A 20,162-nucleotide genomic window follows, 5' to 3' on the forward strand; every position below is an offset into this window, starting at 1 on the left:
GGTGGCATTAGATGGAGCAATGTTAAAAAAAAAACTATTGGCTCAGTGCGAGACCAGGTGGATTACCTGGGTACCATGATTCCCCTGGGTCTCAATAAGACACTTAGTTTTGCTTCCTTTTTGTAAAGTCATTAACCACTTTTTCCCCTTGTATGTAATTATTCCTTTTTCTTAATATTTGAATTTATAAATATTTGTTGTGATATATATCGTATAGATTTATGTATTGTTATTATTTTAATTGGATTCTTTGAGCATCTTTTCAGTTGGTTATTATGTCTACTGTACACCCCTGTTTTCTTTGTAGTTATATTCAATTTTGGGCCCTCATGCGGGGGACATAAACATAAACTAAATTTTTTTTCAAAAAAACGGACTAATAAAGAGTGATTTTGCAAAACTAATTACTATGACTATTTGACTCATTTTGGGAGTTTTAGTGTGCCGAGGTTGTCCTCTATTATTGTCTGCTTTTTACCTCTGAGCACCTTTTTACCTGTGAAGCAGAGCTTCCTCTACATTGCTACGCAATGAAACCACCTATAGCGCCACCTGGTGGAAAACAACGAGTCAGCATTTTTATCTTGAAAACGGAACGAGATGGAGAAAAAAGTGAATTACAAAGTTGCAGGGCATCATCAATTCAATACAAATCGACACCTTGCATACAGAAATGCTATGATATGAAACCCATGACCCCCCAAAACATTGAATGCTGGTCACGCATATGGCACTCATATAACTTTGATGCTCAAAGGGGCCATCGTCAGCTGCAATTCACATCTAGACTTTGGATAGCATTCTGTATCTTGCTGCACGTTGTGCAATATGGTAGGTGACACGTTTGCACAAGCATCTGTAATATGTCGTCGTAGGTCCTGCAATGTTGGTGGAGGAGTCGCATACACCTGCTGTTTGATGAGACCTCACAGAAAGAAGTCCAATGGGGTCAGGTCAGGTGAGCATGGAGGCCACTCCACACAGCCACCATACCCAATGACTTGTAGGAAGGTCTCCATGAGGTATCGCTTCATGTCCACAGCCTTGTGAGTTTTACATGTTCTAATCATAGCATTTCTGTATGCAAGGTGTTGATTCGTATTGAAGTGATGATGCCCTACAACTTTGTAATTCACTTGTTTTCTCTATCTCGTTCCGTTTTCGAAATAAAAATGCTAACTCCGTTGTTTTCCACTAGGTGGCGCTATAGATGGTTTCATTGCGTAGCACATGACTGCTTTACTATACCTAGACACCACTTCTATGCCTATAGCTGCCGCCATTCTCAGGTTAATGGCGGTGGACAGGATATGGGCGGACACTCTGTATATGTTGAGCTTTTGAATAATGCTCTTATTTTGTTATTATAAGCACTGTGCACTTTTTTGATGCAGCTACATGCAGTTACATGAATTTCATCTGGAAAGGCATTTACACTAAATAATTTGGTATTTCCCAAACTGTATACTATTTAAAGTACATTTTATTCCATACATTTATTGTTTTACACTCAGATTCGGATGTGACTATGGATCCGTGCAGATTCTACCCACCTGTACTGTGCTTTGAGTACGAGCCCACCCTCTTCCCATTGCTACTTTCTCCTATGGTGTTTTGCTTAACATATCTGTAATTACTTTTTAACTTTATGTGGGACCTAAAAAAATGCACTATTTGAGCAGTTTAACTCCTTGCTTTCTCTTTTTTTATTGTGCCATACATGTTGCATTGGAGGATAAAAAAGGAAAATTGCGGTATAGGGTGTTCTGCTGAACAAAATGAACAGCAGTGACAATGTGGCTGAAAATGAAAATTTATTAGTTATAAAAAGTGGGGATCGTCGGATACTGAGTGTTACGGGGACGGACTGACCGCTTTCCTAAGGTGTCTATACATGTAGCATTGTGTTTGTAAGCGAAGAAGGATTCAGGTCTAATCCAAAATGCATACTTTGCACAAATGAACTAAGCTCCATCTTAAAAAATTGACTTCACTGATGGCTCCTTAAGGCTATGTGCGCACGTTGCGCAAATACATGCAGTTACGCTGCGCTTTGTAGCGCAGCGTAACTGCATGCGTCCTGCGTCCCCTGCACAGTCTATGGAGATTGTGCAGGGGCCGTGCACACATGGCGTTTTAGATACAATGTTTTCATTGTATTCAGAAAAGTCTAGTCTGACGAAGGCTGAAGGCCGAAACGTCAACTTGTTTTGGACAAAAACATATATGCAAAAATTTTTTTTCAAAAAAACGGACTAATAAAGAGTGATTTTGCAAAACTAATTACTGTGACTATTTGACTCATTTTGGGAGTTTTAGTGTGCCGAGGTTGTCCTCTATTATTGTTTCATTGCGTAGAGCATGGCTACTTTACTGTACCTAAACATCACTTCTATGCCTATAGCTGCCGCCGTTCTAAAGTTAATGTCGGTGGACAGGATATGGGTGGATATATATATATATAAGTGCATCTCAAAAAATTGAATATCATCAAAAAGTTAATTTATTTCTGTAATTCAATACAAAAAGGGAAAAACATATATTAAATAGTCATTACACACAGAGTGATCTATTTTAAGTTTGTATTTCTGTCAATGTTGATGATTGTGGCTTACAGCCAATGAAAACCCAAAAATCATTATCTCAGAAAAATTAGAATAACTACCACAAAACACCTGCAAAGGCTTCCTAAGCATTTAAAATGGTCCCTTAGTCTTGTCCAGTAGGCCACACAATGATGAGGAAGACTACTGTCAGATGTCCAGACGACAGTCATTGACACACTCCACAAGGAAGGTAAGCTTCAAAAGGTCATTGCTAAAGAAGCTGGCTGTTCACAGAGAGCTGTATCCAAGCATATTAATGGAAAGTTGAGTGGAAGGAAAAAGTGCGGTAGAAAGAGGTGCACAAGCAATAACCACAGCCTTGATAGGATTGTTAAGAAAGGCCATTCAAAAATTTGGTATATATAAGTGAAAAATGGAAAACGGTTGTAATGCCGCCCTAAAAACCACAAATGCTGTATATTCAAAAGAATCTATGTGGTATTGTGAAGAGGGAGATGAGAGACATGAGATCCAGCAATACAGACGACCTGAAAGCTGCTATCAAAGCAACCTGGGCTTCCATAACACCTCAGCAGTCATACAGGCTGATCACCTCCATGCCACGCCACATTAATGCAGTAATTCATGGAAAAGGAGCCCGACCAAGTATTGAGTGCATTTACTGTAAATACTTTTCAGTAGGCGCCAACATTTCTGAGTTTGAAATAATTTTCTCAGTTGATATTATATAATATTCTAATTTTCTGAGATAATGATGTGGCGCCAAAGATGGCGGGCAAGATGGCGGCAAAATGGCGGCAAGGCAAATCAACAGTCACAATTCAGATTTGGACAGTTCTGCAAGGCGCACGTCACTTGGGTTAGTGGGTCCAGTTCTTATCCTGTTCGTGACGTCAGAAACAATTAGAGGTGTGCCGCCCCGACGCAGACCGGGGTGCTTGGATCCGGGGTGGTCGTGGCTCGAGGGGTCCGGACCCGGGCGGGGCTAACACTCCAATCCTTGAAAAGGGGATATTTAAAGAGAAGAAGTTTGTGACGCCACCTGCGGGTTGCGGTAAGGGGAGTACCGCCGCTGCTGATGGGAGTACCGGGGCATATGGTGTGGGGCAGCAAGGTGTCAGTCCCTCCACAGGTAGGGAAGGCCCTAGCCTCTGGGGTTTTGGTGGAATTATTGGGAGCGCTGGGTGCAGGGGAACAGAGTACTCACTGTCGGTAGTCATGGTGCTGGATGGAAATATAAAGCAGACACTCATACTGTACATGAACCAGAATCTCTGTGCATCACAGTCACTTCAGGGGTGCCCGTCCAGGTGTCCGCTCCCATCTGTGTCGTTTGATAGCCCGGACCTTTACCCCCGTGCACAATTTTTAGTGTCCGTTGTGGCCCCTTGGCGTGAAGCTGTTGGGGCCCGGCTACCCGTGTGTATGGCAGCTGTGCTTGATGGCTGGCACTTGGAATTTCAGTTGGGTTTTTTTTCTGGAAAACTCTATCCCCGGGTTGTGCTGATGCCTTCAATCTCTGAGCTCTTGGGGAAAGTTCATAAAGAGACTATAATCCACAGGTTAATTATCAAGGCACCTGAAGCTCTTCCCTGATCTAGGGTCCTGTACCCCGCCGTGCTCGGTACTGGTCAGATCTTTTGGGGTTCTGATGCCTACAGTCCTCCTAGACTATGTCCATCGCACCCTCTCCAGTGTCACTGCCATTGGTCCCTTCTCCTGTGGTCCCGCACCACCGTCTGCGACCCAACCTTGGTCTCGCTCCCCGAGAGCTACAACTCCCAGCTCCTCACTCTTTCAGGGCTTTTCTCAACTCCTCTCACCTTGAGAGCTGACTCTACACTGACTTCCTCCCTACCACCAGTCTGCCTGACCCCTAGGTGGGTGGCAGAAATTCCAGCTTAGCCAATCCCACTGGTGTGTCTGACAGGTTTAATGTGAGGTGTGATTGGGATTTGTGATACTGATGGTGAAACCGGTGATTGGGAACCTGGAACCATGGGGGGTAGGCCCTGCACCCTGGGTAAGGATTGCAGTACCTTGTGGCACCCTGATATATTCAGTTGTGCCACAATGACTTTTGGGTTTTTATTGACTGTAAGCCATAATCATCAACATTAAAGGGAACCTGTCAGCAGAAATTTCCCCTAAAACCTCACAGATTCCCCCTCTGCAGCTCGTGGGCTGCATTCTAGAAAGGTCCCTGTTAGTATTGTGCCCCCTTTCTGACCAAAAAAAAGAGTTTATAAAGAGGTACCTTTTTGGCTTCGGATTCTATAAATCAGACACGGGGGCGGGCAGCCTGATGGCCATTATTCTGCCCCCTGGTCCTGTATGCCGCCCCCATCGCTGATTTCCATACTTTTGGACGCCGCCCACTGCTCCAGCCATCCCCGCGCATGCCCAGTGCCAGTCTCACGGGACTGAGCACTGTGACTGCTGGTGACGTGTGCGCAGGCAAGTGATTATGGGCGGGACTGTGACTGTTATCAGCAAGTACCCGCCCATAATCTCGTGAGCGCGCAAACCTCTCCAGCGTCACACTGTGCTCAGTGTAGATGCTAGACTGTATGGGCTGCTTCCAGGGATGACGTCCCTTTTGTCACGTGATAGGGGCGTGTTCAAAATACTATCACGTGACAAAGGGATGTCATACCTGGAAGCAGCCCATACAGTCTAGCATCTACACTGAGCACAGTGTGACGCTGGAGAGGTTTGCGCGCTCACGAGATTATGGGCGGGTACTTGCTAATAACAGTCACAGTCCCGCCCATAATCACTTGCCTGCGCACACGTCACCAGCAGTCACAGTGCTCAGTCCCGTGAGACTGACACTGGGCATGCGCGGGGATGGCTGGAGCAGTGGGCGGCGTCCAAAAGTATGGAAATCAGCGATGGGGGCGGCATACAGGACCAGGGGGCAGAATAACGGCCATCAGGCTGCCCGCCCCCGTGTCAGATTTATAGAATCCGAAGCCAAAAAGGTACCTCTTTATAAACTCTTTTTTTTGGTCAGAAAGGGGGCACAATACTAACAGGGACCTTTCTAGAATGCAGCCCACGAGCTGCAGAGGGGGAATCTGTGAGGTTTTAGGGGAAATTTCTGCTGACAGGTTCCCTTTAACAGAAATAAACACTTGAAATAGATCACTCTTTTGTAATGACTCTATATAATATATGCATTTCCTTTTTTGTATTGAATTACTGAAATAAATTATTTTTTTGAAGATATTCTAATTTATTGAGATGCACTTGTAATATTGTAAACTGTCACAGGACTCTGCGTTTGCACTCTGTGGGTTTCAAAAGTAAGTCATCCCCCTACATTAAAAGAACAGCAGTACTGTTATATATACTATGTCCTGTAAATGAGCCACAACATTATTTAAAAAAAAGATTGCAAAAAATACCATGTGTAAAATCATCCTCAATGTACCATGCAAAAGGAAATTAATGTATTGTCATTTTTATTTAAACTTTGTAACAAACACACCTTGCTATCTATTTCATTGCTTCCCAGTGCAGACTGGATAACAAAGAGCAAAGCATCAGTCAGTCCATCACACTCTCTCATTCTTCTGCGAGCTTCCTCTCCAGCAGAGCTCACATTCCTGCAAAAAAAAAAAAGCAAAATGCAAGTGAAAAACTAGTAGTGTCAGACTAAGCAACTTTTAACATAAAAATATAGTGTAATTCTACTTTTCTTTGTAAACGTGGGCTAAAGGCCCCCATACATATTAGACGGCAATATGCTGAACAATGGTAGAGTAGACCGCTATCTCTCCCAAATCCAACATATCCGGGAATGCTTGACTCAGCTGAACGCTCATGTGTAAAGACCCATTGCCAGACTCCTCTGACACAGGATAACTTTGGTGGACAAAAAATGATTGGCTGTTTGAAGTCCACCTGGCTGAATTGTTTATACCCTGACACTAGCCAGAAGGCCTCTATGCCCATTACACTGTTTACTGTTTGCTTACCCCACTGAAACCGTCACATTCAGCCAACTTTAGATAATATATATGGCATCTTTAAGAAGATAATTAACACTTTATTTTGTACAATAAAAAAAATGTGCCCTGATAGAATATGTAAGTTAGGCTCTGTAAGTTACACTCTGTGCATATTTTGTCTGAAATGAACAGTTAGATTATATGTTTGAAATAGCTCCTGACTAGTGATGGGTGGACCCGGACTGTAAAAGACTGGATCCGCGTGGTTTCGGGTGGCGAACCTGGGCCCAGAATTCTCAGGAAATTACGGCTAATGATCGGGGTCTGGCACTCGCTCGGTTAATACAAAAAAATAAAGAAAAAATAAAGGAAAAATAATAAAGCAAGTAGCGCTTCATCATTAATGAGTCTCCGACACAGCAATAACTGTTCCCGCAGCCGCTCATTCACTTCCGGGGCTGCTCATTAGGCTCATGTATATGTACTGCTTTCCCTGTCCATCGACGTCTGTGATTGGTTGCAGTCAGACACACCCCTACCCTGAACGACAGCGTCTGACTGCTTCTAATCACAGACCCTGTCTGCGAGTCTATCGTACAGCAAAAATAAATAAATAAATAAATATTGGCATAGGGTCCCCCCCATATTATGATACCAGAACAGATAAAGCCTACAGCTACAGGCTGCAGTCCCTAGCCCTGCGCTTATCTTAGCTGTGTAAAAAAATAAGAGGAACTGCATGTGGCTTCTTTTTTAAAAATTATTAAATACATAATTTAAAAAAAACAGGATACGGTTCGTCCCCAATATCCAATATTGATACCCAGCCATGATAAAGCCCGACAGCTGGGGGCTGGTATTCTCAGGCTGGGGAGACCCATGGTTATTGGGAGGCCCCATCCCCATTAGATGCAACAATCCCAGCACTTTTCCCAGTTCTTCACGATTTCCCTGGTGCAGTGACAATCAGGGTAATAAGGTGTTAATCACAGCCCACAGCTGCCACTAACCCTAGATTAGTAATGGCAGGCATCTATGAGACCCCCCCACTCATTACTAATCTGTAAGTGAAACTAAATAAACAAACACCAAAAAATCCTAGATTTGAAATAAAAGACAAAAAAACACCCTCTTTCACCACTTTATTAAACCCAAAAACACCCCTGCAGGACCGAAGTAATCCACACAATGTTGCACAATGATTCCAGCTCTACTACATTACTGAAGGCACAGCACACGATCATGAAACATGACTGAACGCTGTGATATTCAGGCAGAGATTGAGCCGCGATGAGCAGTGACATCACTCAGGTTAGTTGCGTTCACAGCTGGAGGTTCCCACGGTCCTTCACCTATCATCGCAGGTAATTTGACCCCAGGTGACCTTAATGAACTCTCACTGAGTTCACAGACCTGCATCTCCTCGCAAAAATTTTTTTTACAGGATATTCCTGCACCCAATCTCTACACCTCCTAGCAAAAAATGCATCACTATCGCATGCGGTATGATACAGTAGTGATATGTTTTGGGTTTTTTTGCCAAGAGGTAAAGATTAGGTGCAAGAATATGGTGTAAAAATTTCAGCACCAACTCTGCATATCTTGACAAAAAATGCACAAAAACGATATTGATGACATTTTGATGCACTTTTCTTCCAGGAAGTTCAAATTTGGTACTGAAATGTCTGCACCAGATTTCAGCACCAAAGTTGCACCTCCTGGCAGAAAACTGCACGCAAACGTTGTGAAAACCATTTTTTTTGCCAATAGATGCAGATTTGGTGCTGAAATTTTTACACCATATTCCTGCACCAAATCTACACCTCCTGGCAAAAAAACGCCAATTTTTTTAATTATTTATTTTTATACCATGATAGACACATGTAGATTGTGATTGGAAGCAGTCAGCTTACACGTTGACACTCAGGGTGGGGGGAGCGTCTGATTGCAACCAATCACAGACGTCGGTGGGCGGTAAAAGCAGTGCATATGCATTAGCGTAATGAATAGCTCCGGAAATGAATGGGCAGCCATATCGCACCAGAGTCTCGGTAAGTATAGTGCGTCAGCTCCTATCCCCCTAGCCCTTCTACCACCATTTTTAACATTTTTAATCTCTGTATTCTTATCCCCATAAACTTAGGAAAGAAGGATGAAAAACAAGCGATCAAAAAAGCCCAATAAAGATAAGAATCAGGGATTTTTTAATTAAGTTAATTTTTATTCATTATAAATATTTTCCACAAGTGAATGTGAGAACAAACATGTGCATCAATGACATAACGGAACCATATATATCAAGGTATAAGTGTAACATACACTATATTACTAAACTGGACATTTCAATTTTCCAAGGATTATGTGTTAGTTTATACAATGTAAAAAAGCATTATGCATCTATGTTTAAACTCAATTGTGAATGCAGTTTATGCAGAAAACCACCAGGGGTCACTGCTATTTAATCTCAATATACTGGTGTATAAACTTGATTAGATACGCCCCCTGACGAAGAAAGAAAAACCGAAACACGTGTGGGGTGTTTACACCATAACGGTAATTACAATCTGGATCTAATTATGCATTGCAAACCATGGTTGATGTACTAAAAGTATTGTGTATCTAGCGGTGTCTGTTAGATAACCTCTATTGTCCTTATGTGATGATAAGAACGCTTGCATAGATATGTTAAATCATGGTAGCAGTGACATCTGGCAATATAGCAAGTTCTATGCACCAGTATATCAAGTTTAAACAGCAGCGACCCCTGGTGGTTTTCTGCAGAAACTGCATTAGCAATTGAGGTTGGGGTGTTTTACATCATAATGGTAATTGAATACCTGGATTTAATTATGCACTCTAAACTATGCCTGATATATTCAAAGTGTATCTAGCTGTGGTTGTTAGCTAATCTCTATTGTCCTATGTGATGATAAGAACGCTTGCATAGATACCTTAAATTATGGGAGCAGGTACATCTGGTGATACATTAAAGTTATACACCAGTATATTGAGATTAAATAGCAGCGACCCCTGGTGGTTTTCTGCATAAACTGCATTCACAATTGAGTTTAAACATAGATGCATAATGCTTTTTTACATTGTATAAACTAACACATAATCCTTGGAAAATTGAAAAGAAATGTCCAGTTTAGTAATATAGTGTATGTTACACTTATACCTTGATATATATGGTTCCGTTATGTCATTGATGCACATGTTTGTTCTCACATTCACTTGTGGAAAATATTTATAATGAATAAAAATTAATTTAATTAAAAAATCCCTGATTCTTATCTTTATTGGGCTTTTTTGATCGCTTGTTTTTCCTCCTTCTTTCCTAAATGTTTTTTGCGATTTATGCCCATTTATATATATAGTCCTTGTTTTACAAATCATTGAATCATGTACAATGACTAGTGATTCAGAATGTATTATATATCACTGCTCATTTGTTTAAATGTTGTTTCTTTTACTGTGTTTAGCACAAATACTGTGTCAGTGATGGACCATAAGATCATTGAAAGTACGTGGCTGAATCAAGTTGAACAAGTGTTTGGTGGGCCACAAACTGGTACATCAAATGAAGAGGCACATGGCCTGGATGATATGTTCTCGGATATACAGAGGCTGATTACGAGACGCACACGACTTTGGTGGAACAGGGCACTGTTGGAACGCTATATAGCTAAAAAGTTAATTCCTAGAGGTCTGCGTATAAGGGTTACACCCTCTTTTGTGGTAGATGAAGAATATTTCATTGAAAAGTGGGAAGATGCTTGTAATACGTGTTCTAACACCTTAATGCAGTTGTTGATTGAACTAGACACTTCTTCCCTGAATAAATTAGATAAAACTTTGGATCAAAAACAGATTGAATTCAGATCTGTATGCCCGGAAGATAAGCTAAAAGTCTTCGACGATATGCTGACTAAAAAATTAGAGCAAGTAGTTAAGAAAATTCATTCTACACAGACCTCTAAACTAAATAGAGATAAAAATGATTTCAACAAAAAATTGGTATATGCTTGGAGAAGATCGAATGACGGTGCGGCCGGACATAGCAGGGCATCGTCACATTGACAACAGCAAGTGACATCTCTGATACATCATTGTCTGGTGTCACTACACGCTCTGGAGCGAGACTTGATGGAGGGAATCGATCAAACCGCAGATTCTATAATTATCAGAATGGATCTGGATATCGAAAACAGGACAATAAGGTAATAAACCTTAGTTCTCACCAACTATCTAATATTGATTTGAAAATTCTGGAGAGAGGATTATCCTTTTCTCCTGTTGCTAGTTTTGACCTGTTTTCTGTCATCAAGGACCTGCATATATTTGCAAGGTCGATTATATTTAAAAAACATTTTTTTGATGACACTGTACATTCTCTATTTCCTACAGCAAAGGAACAAACTGCGGTAAATATACTCCAAGAATTGGCAAAATAACATGATACAGAAATTGGAGGTAAGATCCCTCCCTCCATCAGGCCTCGCTCCAAAAAGTGTCTTCCACTATCCACATGTGCTAATGGGGAACTATTTGAAAAAGTAGTCACCAAAGAATTAGAGAAAATTTCTCCTAAAGTGGATAAAGATAACTTGACAAGAGCTGAGCGTGTGAGACTCCAGGAACTCAATAAACTTCCGGGATTGGTGTTGAAGCCGGCCGATAAAGGCGGTAACACCGTCATCTGGCCCACCTATATGTACGAGAGAGATGCATTTAAACAATTGAAAAATGAAACATGTTACAAAAAGCTTACATTCAATTCTCTCTCTGCATTTATATCACAACTTAAGAAGATAATTGGTGAGGCAACAGATGGCGGTGTTATCGAGGGAGAGCTGGCTTCGGCACTACTCGTGGCAGAGCCGACCATCGCCACTTTTTACCTACTGCCCAAATTGCATAAGAATGCCACCACACCCCCTGGAAGACTTATTATATCGGGGTGTGGCAACTTCCTTGAGAAGGTCAACCAGTGGATTGACTCTATTCTTCAGCGGCTTGTTGAATGTTTGCCATCATTTATCAAAGACACCGGTGACTTTCTCAGGAAGATTGATGGCTTGCATGTAGGTGGTGATACGATGCTGGTGACGGGGGACGTCAAGTCCCTCTACACCAGCATTGTTCACGAGGATGGCATTGAGGCCGTTAAATTCTATCTTGATACGGCTGATATGCCTCTTGATTTTTGTGGGTTGGTGTTGCGTCTGCTCAAGTTTTCCCTCACTCATAATTTTTTTATTTTTATGGGTTCCTTTTACCTACAGCTCCAGGGTACAGCAATGGTGGCGGCTTTCGCTCCGTCATATGCTAATCTATTCCTGGGGCTGTGGGAGAGGGACCTACTCCTGTCAGATCGAGAGTCGTTGATGGACCGCGTCCTCTTTTGGATGCGGTACATCGACGACATCTTTATGATCTGGCAGGGGTCAGTAGAGGAACTTAATTTATTTATGCAGGGAGTGAACTCAGGCAGATGCAACATCAATGTCACATTTAAGTGGTCACATGAACAAATTGAGTTCCTGGACACTATGATTAGAATAGATGCTGACGGTGTCCTGCAGTCTGACTTGTACCACAAACCTACGTCAACTAACATGCTTCTCCATGCATCTTCATCACATCCTCAATTTATGATCAGATCGGTACCGGTTGGACAGTTCCTCCGCCTCAGGAGGATCTGCTCGACTGATGCCGATTTTGAACAACAGGCTCGGGATCTTACGGGAAGATTTAGAGAGAGAGGATATAGCGGAAGGATGGTAAAAAAAAGCAGATCATAGAGAAAAACATACATAGAGAAATTCCCTTCTATACTCTCATCCTATGCCTGAATCGAATGATAAAATTCGATTTATTACCAGGTTTTGTGCCCAGATTCCATCTATACGAGCATGCCTTGATAAGGCGTAGCCAATACTCCAAGCGGACCCCACTCTCAATAAAATTATCCCAGATAAAATATCGATCACTATGCGTCGAAATAAAAACCTCCGTGATCACCTGATCCGTAGTCACTACGAGAGTGACAGGAAGGGTCCAACATTCTTGGGTAAAGCTTAGTCCCAGTGTGAAATTGGGCTGTTTTCCCTGTGGGGAATGTGTGGCATGCCCCAATATATGCCGTGAGAGTACCTTCACTGACACTGGTAATAGTAAAATCTATCAGATACGTAAACGCATAACGTGCAATTCAAAGGCAGTTATATACTATGCGACGTGTCCATGTCCCAAGATCTATATTGGACTTACAACGCGTCAGCTGAAGGTACGTACTCGCGAGCATGTATTGGGGATTGAGGCTGCGCGGAATGCGACAGATATTGAAAGCCTAAAAACCCTTCCGAGACACTTTTACAAATTTCACTCTTGTAGGAGTGCCTTGCTTAAGATTAAAGGAATTGACCAACTGGATCTGGGGATTAGAGGTGGGGAGGTTAGCAGGAGATTGGCCCAACTTGAGGCCAGATGGATATACACACTTGGTACTGTGCATCCATCTGGCCTTAATGAAAATATTAGTTTTGCGTCTTTTCTGTAGATGTAGAGAGCATGGTCGCCAGGTACTAGGTCTGTGATCTTATACATGTCTAATTGTACCATGTGTGCATCTGTTTTAGACGGTGTTAATTAATTTTTGTCTAATTGACCCCTTTTTATTTTTAGTTGATATGTCTGTCCATGAGGAAGGTCGTAATTACCTAAAGAGGAGATGTATGGATATACAGCATATATATTGTTCCATGAGCGCATTCAAAATGTGGCACAACATCGCTCTTATATGGACATGTGGAAATGCTAAGCAGCATCTATCTAGGGAGTTGAGAAGATGGGGGACCACACTCACTTCTTTTTATGGCAATAGTGGTTATATGTGATGTAATTATAACGTATGGCAATTTGGGTTTATGATACAATACGTCTGGATGTACACATGTACCATCTTTGTTTATGATGATAAATTGCCATAATTCTTATGTGGTGATCTGCTGTTAGCAATATATGTGGAGTGTATAATATTCTTGAATGATGCATATATTTGGCTTTTGTATAAGCGATATTTTTTGTATTTACATATATAGTGCTGCTATGCTCTCATGGTAATAGTTTGCTGTGGTGAAGAGAAAAAATGTGTATATACTGCATTACCTAATAGTGTTTGAATATACAATAACTTTCCTACTGGACCGACATATCTATATATGTTACCTGCACAATTTGCACTTTTTATAGCAATTACCCAATACTTGCACGCGCGGTTGTCATTGGCTGCCGACGCCGGCTCAGTCCGCTGTATCTATACCGGTCCTCTGTGCTCGGGTCATGTGATGCCCTGGGTAAGATGACTGGTGACGCGGTGGCTGGGCTCGCGTCGGCAAGTTGCCATGACGACGCGCGCGTCACCTAAGGTAGGCAGTATTTAAGCCTCCGCTCTGGTTGATTAGATACGCCCCCTGACGAAGAAAGAAAAACCGAAACATTTGTCGGGTGTTTATACCGTAATGGTAATCACAATCTGGATCTAATTATGCATTCCAAACCATGGTTGATGTACTAAAAGTATTGTGTATCTAGAGGTGTCTGTTAGATAACCTCTTTTGTCCTTATGTGATGATAAGAACGCTTGCATAGATATGTTAAATCATGGTAGCAGTGACATCTGGGGATATATCAAGTTCTATGCACCAGTATATCAAGTTTAAACAGCAGCGACCCCTGGTGGTTTTCTGCAGAAACTGCATTAGCAATTGAGGTTGGGGTGTGTTAGAGAAGCCATTTTGTCATTATTGTCTTGTTCATTAGTTCACCAGTTAGTCCACAAATTCGTTATATTCATGCCCATATAGGTTTTGTCTGACCAGTTACACAACCAGTAATGAGTAATTAATGTTCTATTACATCTGCTATTTGCTATGGTGATCACTTAGTCACTTAGAATTGTTATAGCTTTTAAGTATACACTCCTCTTGCAACACGCTGCTTGTTTTACAAGGTTTGATTAATTCACATCCCTTAAGAGCTTTTTGCTATGATAACTATATCTAAAATAGCCTTGAGACATTATTATTATTATTATTATTTATTATTATAGCGCCATTTATTCCATGGCGCTTTACAAGTACTCCCTTATGTGGTAAATTCTTAAAGTATTTCTTTCGAGCTTGAGCATCATGGCCTAATGACTATATTTGGTATCTATCTAAAATTGTGCAACCATATCACATGTCTCATATTGCGTAATTAGCTTGAAAGGTATAAAACCTTCCCATTTTCTTTTATTAAAGCAGAGTTTTTTGATACACTACGGACTTGTCTTGTCTTGGTGTGTTAAGCGTTACTCTCAGAATCAGCCGATCCACCACATCTACCTGAGAAGGAATAGAGCACAGCTCTGACAGGTGTTTTACATCATAATGGTAATTGAATACCTGGATTTAATTATGCACTCTAAACTATGCCTGGTATATTCAAAGTGTATCTAGATGTGGTTGTTAGCTAATCTCTATTGTCCTATGTGATGATAAGAACACTTGCATAGGTATGTTAAATTATGGGAGCAGGTACATCTGGTGATACATTAAAGTTTATACACCAGTATATTGAGATTAAATAGCAGCGACCCCTGGTGGTTTTCTGCATAAACTGCATTCACAATTGAGTTTAAACATAGATGCATAATGCTTTTTTACATTGTATAAACTAACACATAATCCTTGGAAAATTGAAAAAAAATGTCCAGTTGAGTAATATAGTGTATGTTACACTTATACCTTGATATATATGGTTCTGTTATGTCATTGATGCACATGTTTGTTTTCACATTCACTTATGGAAAATATTTATAATGAATAAAAATTAACTTAATTAAAAAATCCCTGATTCTTATCTTTATTGGGCTTTTTTGATCGCTTGTTTTTCCTCCTTCTTTCCTAAATGTTTTTTGCGATTTATGCCCATTTATATATATAGTCCTTGTTTTACAAATCATTGAATCATGTACAATGACTAGTGATTCAGAATGTATTATATATCACTGGTCATTTGTTTAAATAAACTTATATTGAGACTGGCATCTGGCCAGATATTCGGGATCAATTCCGGGCTGGAACTGAATTTTTATTTTTTTTTTAAAATCAGGTTAGTTCCGTCGGTCCCAGTTATCTGCAAGTCCGCCGATCACTACTCCTGACACATACTGTATACTGTATGTAATATAAGAACAAAAACAAATTACATCTAGAGAAAGCGTACAGTACATAAGCCACTAGCTAATTATGACCATAATCCTTCACTGAAAGTATGGGATCTACCAATTGCAGCAGCCTGTGCATGTGTAACGCCCTACGCGGTAGAGAACTCATTCACAACTCTTGCAGTAATCTAGTTAGTCTTCACCTACTCTACGGCTTATTTAGAGAATACATTTTAAAAATGAGATCAAAATGGACTGGGATAAACTGTAAAGTAAAAATCAACTCAACAAGGCATTCATCCACATTGTACCTATCACCTAACCATGCTTAGTATCTTGCTAGGTGTTGATAAATAATTGTTTAACACTGTAGATCTTGTTATCGTATTGTAGCTAGCAGTAATGTAGGTATTGTCTAAAAGAAAAATGAGGCCCTTAGAACCTAAAATCAATCAATCAATCAGAAATTATGTGATGACACTAAAGAACCCAAAATAAATCCTTACACATAAAATGTGAGCAGAAAGTAAAAGTGAAATAAGCCTCAGAAAGAAGTGGCAACATAAAAAGACAATAGCATGGGTGTAACACATCTATTGTTATGGAAATAAAAAACCTTTACCTAATAGTCATTAAAATGTAATAAATGGTAAAAGTATAACAATTTGTAATTGATATAACAATCATACGATTATATGAAAATAAATATAAACATGCTGGAGGCATAATTGTCAGGCTAGATGCACCAGAATTCTGGTATAATTTACACCAAAAACAGTTTTTCATGGCTTCTATTATTATGTGTTTTACACACTTTCAAGCTAGTGTGTCTTTTCTGAAAAGAGGTGCACCCTAAAGTGCGACCTCATGTGCCAAATTTTAAAACAAAAATGTGGCACAAAAGTATTCATTCCATCTATAGTTTTGAAACGAAGGGATTTAAACAAACACCATGAACACAATGAAAAATTTGGCACATTTTAGGACTGTCCTGCAGAATAATACTCTTAATTAATTTAATGGATGCAATATAGATTTTCAATGTGCTTAAATCTGTAATTGTCCCCATGGTCTAACACAAGCACCAATTGACCTATCTATCCATATGTTTTTCCTTTTCCTCTCTCACATTAATCACCAGATGACATTTTACAGAATTGTGGTGGTAAAAGAACTCCATGAATGCAACCAAAAAGAAAGCCTACCTGAAAAAAATATATGTTACTGCCTCAGGTTTTATAAAAGTAACTGTGTTTGACCCCCATACCTACCATGCTTTTAAGCATTTACTCCTTCCCTTTATTTAACACAGAGAAGCTGTATGAAATGCGCTTAAGAAAGCAAGAGGCACATGGTCCACGGTATATTTTTCCATCTCTTTAGCTCCAGTATGTTTAATTTTTCTGACAAGAATTTAGCTGCATTTCCATTACTTCCATTATTGTTGTATTGGGTATAACTTAAATAATGTAACATACTCATTTGATCATTTCAGGAAGGTGGCAGCATACTGGTTGTCTAGCTTGTACTTTAGCTCTTAAGAAAGTGGTCTAACCTCTTGTTAAGCAGTGTGCATGGTAGCATATAGCCCACCCTTATACAAGATAAACTTAGAAAATAAATAAATAAATACACAAGATGCATAAATTGGATTAAAAGTTGCCGTGGTGTTTTATTATTGGTAACCTGAATATAAATAAATAATCATCATATTAAATAAATAATATACCCATAAAAAGGAATAAATATCACCGGAATACAATTATCCATAAAACCACAATCCACCCAACAGTGTTGTGCGATTTTTCCCCAACAAATAAAACAACATGACAAAAATAAAAAATACTTTGAACATAAAAAAAACAATTGGGTAGGAGGGCGGGGGAATCTTCTGACTTCCAGCTGTGACTGACACAGCTGACTAACAGTTGCCACTATATAAAGGTAAGCGTCCCGCTCTTTACAAAACAACCACCAATAAGAAACTTCAAAATAGGCGCGCAGCAGGCTGACCAATACAACAGCCTGCTCGCGTTACCACAAGAGGGCAGATTAACCCTTAAGTACCACCAAATCAACTCCATAGATACCAAAAACCCAGCTTAAACACTAAAATAGGGGCCCATACCACCATGCAATCACCAGGCTATTCATTGCTGGTGATTACACATGGTAGCATATAGCCCATCCTTATACAAGATAAACTTAGCAAATCAATAAATAAATAAATACACAAGACGCATAAATTGGATTAAAAATGGCCATGGTGTTTTATTATTGGTAACCTGAATAAAAATAAATAATCATCATATTAAATAAATAACACACCCATAAAAAGGAATAAATATCACCAGAATACAATTTTACATAAAACCACAATCCACCCAACAGATTTGGGCAATTTTTCCCCAAACGGCCGTGTATTACAAATACGAGCCCCCCCTCCCCAAACACTGCAACCATTTTTCGATCATATTTTGAAGACCGACATTAAAAATACCTAAACCGACATCGGATAAATGAACGCCATTGCTTCTATATAACCCGATCATAAAACCTTCCAAATCACTATGGCGGTATGAAAATTCACCCAAACTACTAAAAAATCATTGCTACCTACATGGAAAATTATAAGGTACGGGTGGCTCAAAAGAACTTTCTTAAGATTGGCAACTAAATTAGAAAGTTTCAAGCCCCTCATCCCGAACCAGAAAACATTCACCATTTCTCCCTGGAAAGACAAATTTTGAGTATAGCTTCCACAAGCTGCTCTCCTCTGCGCCCAATGAATAAATGAATGACCTATCTGCCAAACAACCATTGTTGAATTGGAGACACAAAAAACAGCATTAATTATAATAAGTTAGGACGAATGAAAAGTTTATAGCGGCTTGAAGCCCATCTACCAATCTTACAGATTTTCTTACCATTAAGACCTGCCCCAGGAGCCTCAGTTGCAGCGCCAATGCGAAAGGAGTGTGATGAAAAATTGGAACTATCTAAATTCAATTTACTAATACATTTCTTCAAAATGGCATTGAATTGGAATTTAGTTGCAGGAGATCCGTCTTCATGTAAAAATAACAAACCCGGTATATCCCCTCTAACCAAAAGCCACTTATACAGATTGACAACAGGGCATACACACGAATCAGGTAATGCTCTCTATTTAACAGAAAACCCTTTACCAAACTGATCAGTCTAAAGGGTGCTTTACACGCTGCGACATCGCTAGCGATAGCTAGCAATGTCGTGCGCGATAGCACCCGCCCCCGTCGCTCGTGCGACATTTGGTGATCGCTGCCGTAGCGAACATTATCGCTACGGCAGCATCACATGCACATACCTTGTCAGGAACGTCGCTGTGAACGCCGAACAATCCCTCCTTCAAGGGTGAGGTGCGTTCGGCGTCACAGCGACATCACAGCGGCGTCACTATGCGGCCAGCCAATAGCAGAGGAGGGGAGGAGATGAGCGGGTGGAAGATCCCGCACACCTCCTTCCTTCCTCTTGTTCCAGTGGACACAGGTAGGAGATGTTCGTCGCTCCTGCGGTGTCACACAGAGCGATGTGTGGTGCCGCAGGAACGACGAACAACATTGTACCTGCAGCAGCAACGATATTATGGAAAAGAGTGACGTGTCAACGAGCAACGATTTTTGCCATTTTTGCGCTTGTTGATCGTCGCTCCTTGGTATCACACGCTGAGATGTTGCTAACAGTGCCGGATGTGCGTCACTAAAGACGTGACCCTGACGATATATCATTAGCGATGTCTCAGCATGTAAAGCACCCTTTAGACCTTCTGATAAACAACAAAACACAAGCGTCAAACAAACGTATGTCACTTCTAAATAAACCCAAGATATTGGACCGGCTATTGGACAACAACTCACTGACCCTAAGCGCTGCAAAGAAGCAAGCAACAAAAGCTGCCAGAAATAAACACAACTCATAATCATTAAAACAAACCCTGCTCAAAACACACCATAACTTACTCAATAGATCCACAGAAATGGGCCTGAGGCGATCTGGCAACAGAAAACCTTTCTTGCAGCCCTTTAAAGCCTGACGAACAGCAAATAAACTATTCAAAGAATTCTCTCCATACAGCTTCAAGAAAAAGGAAACACCACACAGAGTTTTATAAAGAAACGCATAGCCATAACCCAAACCTCTATAACATTCAAAAAACCTCAATGCTGTATTCACATCACACTTATAGGATGGGAGATTCCTAGTATCGCAAAATTGAAACCAAGCAGCTGAATATGACTTCCAAGTTATCGGTGCAAGAGAATTTTTAATGGAAGTCGACACTAATTCCAAATTGCCTCCCATACATGGGACGGGCAAGCAGTTGGAAGATGATCCATTTCTGATGAATTCCTTCGAAAATACTCTAAGTGCTGAAAAGAAAGGTGA

The 20,162-nt window shown here is 40.5% G+C and overlaps 1 protein-coding gene across 8 annotated transcripts in view; it reads right to left on the reverse strand.

Moving 5' to 3' along the window:
- The window catches only part of CTNND2 (catenin delta 2), a 3,073,686-nt gene that overhangs the window by 1,026,461 nt on the left and 2,027,063 nt on the right, over positions 1–20,162 (reverse strand). For all 8 annotated transcript variants that reach the window (XM_075314970.1, XM_075314969.1, XM_075314967.1 and 5 more), the window contains one exon: positions 6,061–6,178. In XM_075314970.1, coding sequence (XP_075171085.1) covers positions 6,061–6,178 — 118 coding nt within the window. The remainder of the gene's footprint in view (positions 1–6,060; positions 6,179–20,162) is intronic.

This window comes from Anomaloglossus baeobatrachus, chromosome 6, assembly GCF_048569485.1.
Source record: "Anomaloglossus baeobatrachus isolate aAnoBae1 chromosome 6, aAnoBae1.hap1, whole genome shotgun sequence".
NCBI classification, from domain to species: Eukaryota; Metazoa; Chordata; class Amphibia; order Anura; family Aromobatidae; genus Anomaloglossus; species Anomaloglossus baeobatrachus.